This window comes from Eschrichtius robustus, chromosome 3, assembly GCF_028021215.1.
Source record: "Eschrichtius robustus isolate mEscRob2 chromosome 3, mEscRob2.pri, whole genome shotgun sequence".
In the NCBI taxonomy this organism is placed as follows: domain Eukaryota; kingdom Metazoa; phylum Chordata; class Mammalia; order Artiodactyla; family Eschrichtiidae; genus Eschrichtius; species Eschrichtius robustus.
In genome coordinates this window covers 44,115,343-44,130,232 of record NC_090826.1, presented here as the reverse complement: position 1 = coordinate 44,130,232, position 14,890 = coordinate 44,115,343, and the positions used below count along the sequence as shown (strand labels likewise).

At 37.8% G+C, this 14,890-nt stretch overlaps 1 protein-coding gene across 7 annotated transcripts in view; it reads left to right on the top strand.

The window, feature by feature from the left end:
- TUT4 (terminal uridylyl transferase 4) overlaps positions 1 to 14,890 on the top strand; it is a 142,045-nt gene that overhangs the window by 119,374 nt on the left and 7,781 nt on the right. For 3 of the 7 annotated variants that reach the window (XM_068539883.1, XM_068539880.1, XM_068539884.1), the window contains exons 25-27: positions 12,073 to 12,188; positions 13,119 to 13,342; positions 13,960 to 14,060. In XM_068539883.1, the coding sequence (XP_068395984.1) occupies positions 12,073 to 12,188; positions 13,119 to 13,342; positions 13,960 to 14,060 (441 nt within the window). The remainder of the gene's footprint in view (positions 1 to 12,072; positions 12,189 to 13,118; positions 13,343 to 13,959; positions 14,061 to 14,890) is intronic. The other 4 variants (XM_068539881.1, XM_068539886.1, XM_068539882.1 and 1 more) reach the window with 2 other exon arrangements.

The following is a 14,890-nucleotide window of genomic DNA, read 5'->3' as shown; positions in this document are numbered from 1 at the left end:
GTTCTTATTGCATTTATCATAGCCTATAGTGAGATATATATTTGCTAAATTTTGTTTATTTATTTAATCTATTTGTTAAATTCTGTATCCCCCACTAGACTATATAGCTCCATGAGGACAGGGTCCATCCATGTCTGTAAGGTTCACCATCGTATTTCCAGTGCCTGTCATAATTTCTGGCACATAGGATGCATAAAATAAGCATTTGTTGAACAAATGAGGGTGGATAGTCAAGACTCAAGATCCTTTAATTTTGAATTTGAGGTTCTGCCTACTGCCTCTCTTCTGTCTCTAGAAATCTTGATGAAAATATAAACAGAGAGGTCAACACTGAAGTAATACTTTATTATTTGCTGAGGCTTCTGCTTTAATCTTGGTGTAGCCCTTGGTAAGCTGAATTAGATAGCATGGAACTAAGAGGATTCTTTTTGCCTGAACTGGGTGGTGTAGTGTCTGCCATTCCTCTTGGTCTTACTCTGGTTTTGGGTTGCTTTCTAATGGGAGGATGTCATAGTTTCACAGTGAAAGAAACGAGAAGAAATCTCAAAAGAGAAACCAGGTCTCTATTTTTGCATAATGAATATCCTTGATCTTGTTCAGTCCAGTTTCATCACTCTTTCTTGGGGTGTGGGGTAAGAAAAGCAGAAAAAGTCTAGAGCTTTTTCCCCGTGGAACATTTTTAATAGTCCTGCCTAATAGGGGATGGGGGTGATAATAATTATAATGGAAATAAAATAACAGGAAATTTTAAACAACACAAAATTCTTGCAGGAACAAAATGTCTAACAAAAGGAAAATACAATGATAATTTTACTAACATATTAATTAAAATAGCAGTAAATAAAAAGCACAGTCAGATCACAACAAGTCTGGTGATGCACTGATAAAGCATTTTACCTGAAAACAGTGGGAATTCTGTTCGTGTGTGTATGTGCATATGTTTGGTAGGAACCTAGCAGTTTCGTGCAGTCAGACTTTTTAGTAAAATACTAATGTAGAGTCCTCAGTAAATTGGAAATGTGCCAATTTAGTCTGTGAATACAAAATTTTAGTAACTCTTAATTATTCAGTATGTTATAAGTAGTCCTCATAGATATCAAAGTCTTTGGTCTTGAATGTGATTTGGTGTAAGAACCAAACATCAGTTTGGAGCCTATCACAAAGGGCCTGTGGATCTGCCAATCATCTTTTAATCTACTTTATTCTGTTATAAAGTGAATATGTGGTATTTTATAGCTTGGATATACTAGTTTAACTATTCTCCTTTGATGGACATTTAGGTTGATATCAGTGTTATAACTGATACAGTAGAAAAATAACCTTGTTACATAGTCTTTCATGCTTATATTTTCCATAGTAAAGTTTATTCTTTCAACACATATTTACTGAATTCCTACCATGTACCTATTTCTCTGCTGTGTACTGGGATTATAACAGCATACAAAGTAGATGTGTTTCATCCCCTTAGATTCTAATGAAGATGAAGACAAGTATATTTTCTGTTCTTTCACCTTTCTTGCTCACACGAACATTCCCACTTCAACTATTCTTCTACTCACTAGGTCCTCCGACATATTGACACATTTTTTCCCAATCTATCAGCTATCTACTGTCTTCATTTTTTTCCCCCATTTAAACAGATTCCCTGGTACCTCCAGCATATACCTTATATTCCTTTGTACCATTGTCCTTTTGCACCATTATGTGTTCAACCTTAACATGAACTCAGCCATCCACCGTCTCTCTATGCTTGGGCTAAGCACTGATGGAAAAAAATCTTAAAGCTAGGCAGTTTTATTTATATAGCACAACTATAAATTAATGTTCATCAGCCTCAACTGGACTTTCACTACTACCTGACATTCTTACTACATTTCTTTAGTTACCTGTGTCTCGCATTCAATAAGAACTATTTCAGATTATATTTATTTTACTCAAAATTCAGTACCCATTTCGCTTTGTCCCATCTTTCTTCTCTGCCTTTCTCACACTACATGTTTTCCCTTTGAGACAAAGATGGTATTAGATAGATAGATACTCCTTCAACTTTCTGCTACCAGATCTATAAATCTGCTTACATCTTCAGATATCTCTTCTTTTTTTAAAATTTTATTTCATTTTGGAGCATAGTTGATTAACAGTGTTCTGTTTCAGGTGTACAGCAAAGTGATTCAGTTATACATATACGTGTATCTCTTCTTTTTCAAATTCTTTTCCCATTTAGGTTTTTACAGAATACTGAGCAACGTTCCCGTGCTATCCAGTAGTAGGTCCTTGTACAGATACATACAGTTGGTTATCTATTTTAAATATAGCAAAGTGTACATGTCAAACCCAAACACCCAATCTGTCCTTCCCGCCGACCCTTCCTCCCGGGTAACCATAAGTTCTCTAAGTCTATGAGTCTATTTCTGTTTTGTAAATAAGTTCATTTGTATCATTTTTTAAAGAATCTGCATATAAGCAATATCATACGATGTTTGTCTTCCTCTGTCTGACTTACTTCACTTAGTATGATAATCTCAAGGTCCATCCATGTTGCTGCAGATGGCATTATTTTGTTCTTTTTAATGGCTGAGTAACATTCCATTATATATATGTACCACATCTTCTTTATCCATTCATCTGTTGATGGACATTTAGGTTGCTTCCGTGTCTGGGCTATTGTAAATAGTGCTGCAGTGAACATTGGGGTGCATGTATCTTTTCAAATTATGTTTTTCTCTGGATATATGCCCAGGATTGGGATTGCTGGATGATATGGTAGCTCTATTTTTAGTTTCTTAAGTAACCTCCATTCTGTTCTTCATACTGGCTGTAGCAATTTACATTCCCACCAACAATGTAAGAGGGTTCCCTTTTCTCTACACCTTCTGCAGCATTTATTGTTTGTGGGTTTTTTGATGATAGCCGTTCTGACCGGTGTGAGGTGATACCTCGTTGTAGTTTTGATTTGCATTTCTCTAATAATTAGCAATGTCTATTTAGGTTTTCTGCCCATCTTTTGATTGTTTTTTGTTTTTTGTTTTTTTTTTTTTTTTTTGGCTGCATTGAGTCTTCGTGCTGCACATGGGCTTTCTCTAGTTGCGGTGAGCGGGAGCTACTGTTCGTGGCGGTGCATGGTCTTCTCACTGCGGTGGCTTCTCTTGTCACGGAGCACAGGCTCTAAGTGTATGGGCTTCAGTAGTTGTGGCTCATGGGCTCTAGAGCTCAGGCTTAGTAGTTGCGGCACACAGGCTTAGTTGCTCCACGGCATGTGGGATCTTCGCAGACCAGGGCTCGAACCTGTGTCCCCTGCATTGGCAGGCGGATTCTTAACCACTGCGCCACCAGGGAAGCCCCTTGGTTGTTTGCTTTTTTAATATTGAGCAGCATGAGCTGTTTGTAAATTTTAGAGATTAATCACTTGTCAGTCACATCATTTGCAAATATTTTCGCCCATTCTGTGGGTTGTCTTTTCATTTTGTTTATGGTTTCCTTTGCTGTGCAAAAGCTTTTGAGTTTCATTAGGTCCCATTTGTTTATTTATTTTTTTATTTCCATTACTCTAGGAGATGGCTTGGGAAAGGTATTTCTGTGATTTATGTCAAAGAGTGTTCTGCCTATGTTTTCCTCTAAGAGTTTTGTAGTATCTGGTCTTACATTTAGATCTTTAATCCATTTTGAGTTTATTTTTGTATATGGTATTAAGGAATGTTCAAATCTCATTTTTTTACATGTAGCTGTCCAGTTTTCCCAGCACCATTTATTGAAGAGACTGTCTTTCCTCCATCGTATAGTGTTGCCTCCTTTGTAATCGATTAATTGACCATAGGTGTGTGGGTTTATTTCTGGGCTTTCTGTCCTGTTTCATTGATCCAAATTTCTGTTTTTGTTCCAGTACCGTACTCTTTTGATGACTGTAGCTTTGTAGTATAGTCCAAAGTCAGGGATCCTGATTGCTCCAGCTCCATTTTTCTTTCTCAAGATTGCTTTGGTCATTAGGTTCTTTTGTGTCTCCATGCAAGTTTAAGATTTTTTTGTTCTAGTTCTGTGAAAAATGCCATTGGTAATTTGATAGGGATTGCATTGAATCTGCAGATTGCCTTGGGTATAGTCATTTTGACAATATTGATTATTCCAATTTAAGAACATGATATATCTCTCCATCTGTTTGTGTCATCTTCAATTTCTTTCATCAGCGTCTTATAGTTTTCGTAGGACAGGTCTTTTGTCTCTATAGGTAGGTTTATCCCTAGGTATTTTATTCTTTTTGATGCGATGGTAAGTGGGATTGTTTATTTAATTTCTCTTTCTGATCTTTTGTTGTTAGTGTATAGAAATGCAAGAGATTTCTGTGTATTAATTTTGTATCCTGCAACTTTACCGAATTCATTGATGAGCTCTAGTAGTTTTCTGGTAGCATCTTTAGGATTTTCTATGTGTAGTATCATGTCGTCTGCAAAAGTGACAGTTTTACTTCTTTTCCAATTTGGATTCCTTTTATTTCTTTTCCTTCTCTGATTGTCATGGCTAGGACTTCCAAAACTATGTTGAATACAAGTGGCGAAAGTGGATATCCTTGTCTTGTTCCTGATCTTAGTGGAAATGCTTTCAACTTTTCATGGTTGAGTATGATGTTAGCTGTAGGTTTGTCATATATGGCCTTTATTATGTTGAGGTATGTTCCCTCTTCGCCCACTTTCTATAGAGTTTTTATCATAAATGGGTGTTGAATTTTGTCAAAAGCTTTTTCTGCATCTGATGAGATGGTCATATGGTTTTTATTCTTCAACATCTTGATGTGGTGTATCACACTGATTGATTTGCATATACTGAAAAATCCTTGCATCCTCGGAATAAATCCCACTTAATCATGGTGTGTGATCCTTTTAATGTATTGTTGGATTTGGATTGCTAGTATTTTGTTGAGGATTTTTGTGTCTATGTTCATCAGTGATATTGGCCTGTAATTTTTTTTTTGTGGTATCTTTGTCTGGTTTTGGTTTTAGGGTGTTGGTGGCCTCATAGCATGAGTTTGAGAGTATTCCTTCCTCTGCAATTTTTTGGAATAGTTTCAGAAGAATAGGTGTTAACTCTTCTCTGTTTGATAGAATTTGCCTGTGAAGCCATCTGGTCCTGGACTTTCGTTTGTTGGGAGTTTTTTATTTTATCATCATTACTTTTTAATATTTATTTATTTATTTTTGGCTGCGTCGGGTCTTATTTGAGGCACGTGGGATCTTTTGTTGCAGTGTGCCAGCTCTATTGCGGCACATGGGCTTCTCTCTAGTTGTGGCGCATGGGCTCCAGAGCGTGCAGGCTCAGTAGTTGCGGCACACGGGCTCTGTAGTTGTGGAGCGCAGGCTCCAAGAGCGTGTGGGTTCTGTAGTTGCAGCATGTGGGCTTAGTTGCCCCACGGCATGTAGAATCTTAGTTCCCCAACCAGGGATCGAACTTGCGTCCCCTGCCTTGGAAGGCAGATTCTTTTTTTTTTTAATTAATTAATTAATTAATTTATGGCTGTGTTGGGTCTTCGTTTCTGTGCGAGGGCTTTCTCTAGCCGTGGCAAGCGGGGGCCACTCTTCATCGCGGTGTGCGGGCCTCTCACTATCGTGGCCTCTCCTGCTGCGGAGCACAGGCTCCAGACATGCGGGCTCAGTAATTGTGGCTCACGGTCCCAATTGCTCTGCGGCATGTGGGATCTTCCCAGACCAGGGCTCAAACCCGTGTCCCCTGCATTGGCAGTCAGATTCTCAACCACTGTGCCACCAGGGAAGCCCCGGAAGGCAGATTCTTAACCACTGGACCACCAGGGAAGTCCCTGTTGGGAGGTTTTTAATCAGTTTCAATTTCAGTACTTGTGATTGGTCTGTTCATATTTTCTATTTCTTCTTGGTTCAGTCTTGGGAGATTGTACCTTTCTAAGAATTTGTCCATTTCTTCCAGGTTGTCCATTTTATTGGCATAGAGTTGCTTGTAGTAGTCTCTTATGATCCTTTCTATTTCTGTGGTGTCTGTTGTAACTTCTCCTTTTTAATTTCTAATTTTACTGATTTGAGCCCTCTTTTTTTTCTTGATGAGTCTGGCTAAAGGTTTATCAGTTTTGTTTATCTTTTCAAAGAAGCAGCTTTTAGTTTCATTGATCTTTTCTGTTGTTTTCTTCTTTTCTATTTCATTTATTTCTGCTCTGATCTTTATTGTTTCTTCCCTTCTACTAACTTTGGGTTTTGTTTGTTTTTCTCTGGTTGCTTTAGATATAAGGTTAGGTTGTTTATTTGTGATTTTTCTTGTTTCCTGAGGTAAGATTGTGTTGCTATAAACTTCCCTCTTAGAACTGCTTTTACCTGTTCCATAGGTTTGGGATCATTGTGCTTTCATTTTCATTTGACTCTAGGTATTTTTTTATTTACTCTTTGATTTCTTCAGTGATCCATTGATTGTTTAGTAGCATATTGTTTAGCCTCCACAAGTTTGTGTTTTTTACAGTTTTTTTCTTATAGTTGATTCCTAATCTCATAGCCTATGGTCAGAAAAGATGCTTGATATGATTTTTTTTTTAATTAACTACTTTATTTTATTTATCTTTGGCTGCGTTGGGTCTTTGTTGCTGCATGCAGGCTTTCTCTAGTTGTGAGCAGGGGCTACTCTTTGTTGAGGTGCGCGGGCTTCTCATTGTGGTGGCTTCCCTTGTTGCGGAGCCTGGGCTCTAGGAGTGTGGGCTTCAGTAGTTGTGGCATGCGGACCCTAGAGCGCACGGGCTTCAGTAGTTGCAGCACGTGGACTCAGTAGTTGCAGCGCACAGGCTCTAGGGACGCAGGCTTCAGTAGTTGTGGTGCACGGGCTCAGTATTTGTGGCTTGTAGGCTCTAGAACGCAGGCTCAGTAGTTGTGGCGTGCAGGCTCAGTAGTTGTGGCGCACAGGCTTAGTTGCTCTGCGGCATGTGGGATCTTCCCGAACCAGGGGTCAAAGCCATGTCTCCTAAACTGGCAGGTGGATTCTTAACCACTGTGCCACCAGGGAAGTCCTACTTGATATGACTTTAATTTTCTTAAGTTTACCGAACCTCATTTTGTGGCCCAGCTTGTGATCAGTCCTGGGGAATGTTCCACGTGCACTTGAGAAGAATGTATATTCTTCTGCTTTTGGATGGAATACTCTGTAAATATCAATTAAGTCAATCTGGTCTAATGTGTCATTTCAGGCCTGTGTTTCCTTATTGATCTTCTGTCTGGATGATCTGTCCATTGATGAAAGTGGAGTGTTAAAGTCCCCCACTATTGTTGTGTTACTGTTGATTTCTCCTTTTATGGCTGTTAGTATTTGCCCTATATATTGGAGTGCTCCTATATTGGGTGCATATATATTTATAATTGTTATATTTTCTTCTTGGATTGACCCTTTGATCATTATGTAGTGTCCTTCTTTGTCTCTTGTAACAGTCTTTATTTTAAAGTCTTTTTTGTCTGATATGAATATTGCTACTCCAGCTTTCTTTTGATTTACATTTGCATGGAATACCTTTTTCCACCCCCTCACTTTCAGTCTGTATGTGTCCCTAGATCTGAAGTGGGTCTCTTTTTTGTATCCATTCAGCCAGTCTGTTTCTTTCGGTTGGAGCATTTAATCCATTTACCTTTAAGGTAATTACCAATATGTATGTTCCTATTGCCATTTTCTTAGTTGCTTTGGATTTGTTTTTGTAGGTCTTGTTTCTTCCCTTCCTCTTTTGTTCTCTTCTCTTGTGATTGGATGACTAACTTTAGTGTTGTGTTTGGATCCCTTTTGTGTGTGTGTGTGTGTATCTGTTGTAGATTTTCGGTTTGCAGTTACCATGAGATTTCAATTAGCAGTCTACATATAAACAAGATTGTTTTAAGTTGCTGGTCTCTTAATTTCAAATGCATTTCCAGTGTCCTGCATTTGTGCTCTTTTCTTCTCACAATTGCTGGTTTTGACATCATATTTGTGTGCAGATAATTTCCTACCTTTACTTGTTTCTAGTAGTGGCCTTTTCCACTTAGAGAAGCTCCTTTAGCATTCATTGCAAAGCTGGTTTGGTGGTGCTGAATGCTGTTAGCTCTTTCTTGTCTGTAAAGCTTTTGATTTCTTCATTGAATCTGAATGAGAGCCTTGCTGGGTAGAGTATTCTTGGTTGTAGGTTTTTCCCTTTCATCACTTTAAATATATCATGCCACTCCCTTCTGGCCTGCAGAGTTTCTGCTGAGAAATCAGCTGATAACCTTATGGGAGTTCCCTTGTATGTTATTTGTTGCTTTTCCCTTGTTGCTTTTAATATTTTTTCTTTTTCTTTAATTTTTGTCAGTTTGATTACTATGTGTCTTGGCGTGTTCCTCCTTGGGTTTATCTTGCGTGGGACTCTCTGCCCTTGCTGGACTTGGGTGACTGTTTCCTTTCCCATATTAGGGAATTTTTCAGCTATTATCTCTTCAAATATTTTCTCAAGTCCTTTCTGTCTCTGTTTTCCTCTGGGACCCCATAATGTGAATGTTGGTGCATTTAATGTTGTCCCAGAGGTCTCTTAGATTGTGTTCATTTCTTTTCATTCTTTATTCTGTTCCATGGCAGTGATTTCCACTATTTGGTCTCCAAGCTCACTTATCTGTTCTTCTGCCTCAGTTACTGTGCTATTGATTCCTATATATTTTACATTTTTCATTTCAATTATTGTATTGTTCATCTCTGTTTGTTTGTTCTTTAGTTCGTCTAGGTCTTTGTTAAATATTTCTTGCATCTTCTCAATCTGTGCCTCCATTCTTTTTTCAAGATCTTGGATCATCTTCACTATTATTACTCTGAATTCTTTTTCTGGTGGATTGCCTATCTCCACTTCACTTAGTTGTTCTTCTGAGGTTTTGTCTTGTTCCTTCATCTGGGGCATATTCCTCTGCTGTCTCATTTTGTCTTGACTTTCTGTGATTGCAGTTTCTGTTCTGCAGGCTGCAGGATTGTAGTTCTTCTTGCTTCTGCTGTTTGCCCTCTGGTGGATGAGGCTGTCTGAGAGGCTTGTGCAGGTTTCCTGGTGGGAGGGTCTAGTTCCTGCCCCCTTGTGGGTGGGCCTGGGTCTTGTCCCTCTGGTGGGCAGGGCCATGCTCAGGAAGACTTTAAGCACCCTGTCTGCTGATGGGTGGGGCTGTGTTCCCACCTGTTGGTTGTTTGGCCTGAGGCGTCCCAGCACTTGAGCCTACAGGCTGTTTGGTGGGGCTAGGTCTTGGGGAGGAAATGGGGTCTCCAGGAGGGCTCATGCCAATGCGTGCTCACCAGAACTGCTGCTGCCAGTGTCTTTGTCTCCTCAGTGAGCCACAGCTGCCCCCCCATCTCCTCCGGAGACCCTCCAGTACTAGCAGGTAGGTCTGGCCCAGTCTCTTACGAGGCCACTGCCTTTTTCCCTGGGTCCTGGTCTGCACGGGATCTTGTGTATGCCCTCCAAGAGTGAAGTTTCTGTTTCCCCCAGTCCTGTGGAATTCCTGCAGTCAAACCCCACTGGCTTTCAAGGACAGATTCTTGGGGGGCTCCTCCTCCCATTACCAGACCCTCAGGCTAGGAAGCCTGATGTGGGGCTCAGGACTTTAACTCCTGTGGGAGAACTTCTGTGGTATAGTTAACTTCCAGTTTGCGGGTTGCCCACCCAGCAGGTATTGGATTTGATTTTTACTGTGATTGCGCCCCTCCTACCATCTTGTTGTGGTTTCTTCTTTGTCTTTTTATGTGGGGTATCTTTTTTGGTAGGTTCCAGTGTGTTTTTTATTTTATTTTTTTGTTGATGGTTGTTCAACAGTTGGTTGTAATTTTGGTCTTTTTGTAAGAAGGGGTGCGCTCATGTCATTCTACTCGGCCATCTTGCCGGCCAGTCACCAGATATCTCTTCTTTATCAGAGACTAGTCCTTCCATATACACTCTAGATCCATTTGTATTCTCTTTACCTTAAATCTTCAGCCTCTTCATCTGTGAAAAACATTTTCAAAGATGAAATACTTAAAATGTAATTGCAGATTAGCATTAACAAATGAACATTTGCCTTCTATTTTAATGATTGGGAACACTAACTTTGAACCCCAGTTAAGCAAAATGTCTCCCCCGGAAAGTATCCTTTTTTTTCTAATTAATAAACTTATATAAAAAATTATACTCTATTATTGTTAGTATATTTTGAAATTCTTCAATAAAAAATTTGTGAAAATTTGCTTTCTCTCTTGTTATATAAGTACCTACATAATACCTTCAATTTTACCACAACACCTAAAATTTTAACTTTCTGGCTCTTTACAGAAGAAGTTTGCTGTCCCCAGGTCTAGGCCACTTTAACTAGGACGGTGAGCTGAAGAAAAGTGGATTAAAGAGATAGATATTCAGGAGTAGAATGGATACAACCTGGTGATTAGTTAGAGGTGATGAGTTAAGGAGAATAAGTTCAGGGTGATTCCTAGGTTTCAGCCATAAGCAACTGGGTGAACTGAGAAAGGCCTTCATTTTGTCCTGTCAGAAAATATGATGATGAAGATTTTAATTAATTATATTGGTTTCATCAATAGTAAATGTATAGAATTATATTGCATCCTTTTTTAGAAATAGAACTTTACTGAGAAATAATTCATGTACTGTACAGTTCATCTATATAAAGTGAGCAATTCATTGGTTTTCAGTATATCTGCAGGATTGTGCAACCATCACTACATCTAGTTTTAGAATGTTTCGTCCTCTCTCAAGGAAACTCCTGTCCTCATTAGCAGTCAATCCTTATTCCTTTTTCGTCTCACAACTGTAGATTTGCCTACTGTGGACATTTTATGAAAATGGAATCATAGAATATGTAGCCTTTTGTGACTGGTTTCTTTCATTTAGCAGAATGTTTTCAGGGTTCATTCATGTTGTAACGTGTATCAGTACTTCATTCTTTTTTATAGTTGAATGATATTCAGTTGTATGGTTATATTATGTTTTATTTATTCATTCCTATCAGTTTGTTGGAAATTTGAATTGTTTCTACTTTTTGGCTATTATGAGTAGTGCTGCTGTGAATATTTGTGTACAAAATCTTGTGTGGATATATGTTTTCATTTCTTTTGGGTGTATACCTAACAGTAGAATTGCTGGGTCATTTTGATAAGTTTATGTTTAACTTTCTGAGGAGCTGCCAAACTGTTTCCTAAAAGAGCTGTGCTATTTTATATTCCCACCAGCAACATATGAGGGTTCCAGTTTTTCCACATCCTCACCAATACTTGTTATTGTCTTTTTTCTTTTTTAATAGCCATCCCAGTCGGTGTGTTTCATATACTTTTATCCCTGACATTAGATAGATTTAAAGAAGAAATCAAAGAGTGCTAAGTGGACATGTTCTCTTGCCATCCAAAGATATGGGTACTTTCAGGACAAACTAGTCTCTGTGATAGTGCAAAACTGAGGTAAAGCTTAGAAGCATAAGCAAGGTAGTAGGATAAAGCAAAAACAAGCCTGATTCTTCTAAGACTGGGGAAAATGATTTAATTCTTATTGGTTCTCTACAGTCTTTTTAGGTATATTCTACTTTATATAGTAAATGTTATATATTCTTGAAACGTTGAATGCAAATCCAATGATATTTTAAATAAACCAGAGGATTGATTCCTTTACATAGAGCTCTTGTAAAGAGACTGATTCCTTTCCGGAAGTAGCTTGGTGGGGCAGAAAACATGAGCTTTGTAATCAGGCAGACTTAGCTTTAAATCCTTTATCTGCTACTTACCAGCTTTTTTCTGTGAGCAAACGACTTGAACTTTCTGAGCCTCAGTTTCCTCATCTATAAAATGAGCATGGAAATAATATCTACTTTCATTGAGATATTACACAAAGATGCTACAGATGAATGAGAAAATAATGTGGATGTGTAGTGCTTAGTACTGTTAGCAGCTGTGATATTGATGATGATAATTCTCAATCTTGTTTTCATATCATGGTTTTAGTTCAGTGAAATATTTGTTGATATCTATTTCCTTTTTTGAAAAATCACTTTTGCGTCTTGGTCTCCTTTCCATTTGGATTCAAAAGTTTATAGTGATTTTTTTTCTAGTAAAGTTGTATTTTCTCCCTAGGAGTACTTCTTTGATTCCAGAGTACTAACAGATGGAGAACTGGCTCCCAATGATCGATGTTGCCGTGTGTGTGGAAAAATAGGCCACTACATGAAAGACTGCCCTAAAAGGAGAAGGTTGGCAAATGATTATGTATCAACATTGCAGGGAAAATAAATGTGAGACAAATTGAAGCTATGACTGTGTTCAGATATGTTTAAGTTGAGAAAGTTCAGGGCTTTCAGTTGAACCTTTAGGTCAATATATGTTTGAATGGCATTTTGTGGAAGAGTGGGATTTATTTCTGGTACAGTGATGTCTCATGATGTTTATTTGTTCATTTATTCATTAATTCACTCAGGTTTTTTTTTTTTTTAACTGAAGAAGCATTTATTAACACCTACTGTGTGCTGGAAACTGTGCTAGAATCCAAGGGGAAGAAAAGACCAAGATACGGGGTTTTTGCTGAGGACCTCACAGTTATGAAAACCAATAATTAAAATATAATTAATTGAATCTTTGAGGTATATGCCGTGAGATATGCTTATATAATATTTACCTTAAGGAATATACATCCTCTGTGCCCCCTGAAAATATATCTATGAAACATACTTTACTACGTTCTATATACTATGTTAATAGGCCAGGATAATTCCTTCTTTAGTCATCGTCTTGCCTAATATAAAGAGCTTAGAACTTTTCAGACAGAGTAAACTCCTAGTTTCCATCACTGCTATTTGTTAAATTTAGAGAAGACACTTACCTTCTCTAAACCTCAAGTGTCTTCCTCTATAAAATGGAGATAGTAAATACCAACCTCTAAGGATTGTTACAAGATTAAAATTTGATACTAAACATTAAAAATTGATATTGTATTATAAAACTACTAGAATACCCAGTTTCTGCCATATGAGTAGGTGTGCTATAAATGTGAGAACGCTTGCCTTCAAAATGATGCATGAAACAATGGGCACATTAGTCCCTTTATTGTGAGACTCTTGTATAGTTTAGTTTGTTCTATAGTTCATTCAGTTTATAAGTCCCTAGCCCCACATTATTGGTATCAGCAGTTTACTGTTTAGACTAAAGAAGAAAGACAGTGAAGAAGAGAAGGAAGGGAATGAAGAGGAGAAAGACTCCCGAGACCTTCTTGACCCCCGAGACCTCCACGACACTCGAGACTTTAGAGACCCCAGAGACCTCAGATGTTTTATCTGTGGAGATGCAGGACATGTGCGAAGGGAGTGCCCAGAGGTCAAGCTGGCCCGTCAGAGGAATAGCAGTGTGGCAGGTAAATAGAAAAGGCCAAAAATAGTTTCTGGTGGAAATAAAGTCATTTGTGTTGGTGTCATTCTAAGGACCCTGATTATTCTCTGTTCTAAACATAGCTGTATGATTTTGGACCTTATAATTTATCAGAGAGAGAGATTTTTTCTGGGAACATGTAGAAGAAATTATATCTCTTCCCACTGCTTTTATGAGAGAGGGAGATCTGTTCCTGTTATGTATCATAAGGAATTTTATGAAGTAGAAACCCAAATGAGAGTTTATTGAAAGAAAAAAACAAAATATTTTATAAGCAATGATTTCCAGTTATTCAGATTCTTGTTGCAGAAATTATTTTCTTAAATAAATATATTGTCTCCTTTAGAAAAGCAATATGACACTTGTTCTTGTTTCCAGGACCAGTGTATTTTTTTTTAATGCTCTAAGGATTGAGAAATGGCTTAACAAACAAGAAAAAAAATGAGTTATTAAAAGTTCTTCACTAACATAATCATAGTTTAAAAGTCCAAGTTTATAAAATCTCAGATTTGAGACTGTTGTACCGAAGAAGAGAGTTTATTGATTGTCATTTCTCTGTTATTTTCTTTATCTATTGAATTTCTTTTTGATGTCTTCTCTTAGCAGCCCAGCTGGTCCGCAATCTTGTAAATGCCCAACAGGTGGCTGGTTCAGCCCAACAACAAGGTGATCAGTCCATAAGGACTAGACAGTCCTCAGAATGTGTAAGTACTCTGCCTGCAGATAGGTTGGTCTTGGCAGGAAGATAGTACTAATTTTGGTAGGTGATAGGATCTTTCAGATTGGTAAATACAATCTTCCAGATTACACAGTGCTTTATAGAGGCGTCCTTGCTAGGCACATCAGCTGGAATGAGCATTACTTTTGGAGTAATGTAGATCTGGGTTTATATCTATGGGCAAGCTACTTAACTTCAGTGAACCTATTTCTTATTTGTAAAATAAGGTAACTACCAAATAAGGTTGTTGGTTGGATTAAAATGAGGTGATAACTTTGATGTTTTAGCTTTTGCATAATGGAAGAATATGAGTACCATTAATTAAAAATAGCCCCCAAAATTGAGATGTATTAAGGGTTTAGTACTGTTAGGGCAATATATGCATGGCACTTCACTTGCTTGAAATTTTGTGTGTCTTCTCATCGCTGATATGGATACCTAGTGAAATATATCCTGTGAAAGATGGACTCTTTAATTAGAGTTCAGATTCACAGGTCTCATATTAACTTTGCTGAGTTGCTCTAACCTTTGTCTAAATCTGTATTCACCTTTCACTTCTTAAATTAATAAATACTAACTGAATGCTTACTCTAAATCTGACACTATGCTTTTAGTGCTTCACACGTATTATCACATTTAATCCTTTGAATGGACATGTGAAGTGGTAGATATTGGTATGATCAAATTTTACAAATTGGGAAGCTGAGAGTAAGAAAAATTAAAAGATTCAAACCCAGGTCTGTGTAGCTTCAAAGCTGTTATCTGTTAAAACATGCTAAATCTGATGTGATCTGTATTTTAGAAAAAATTCTTAGA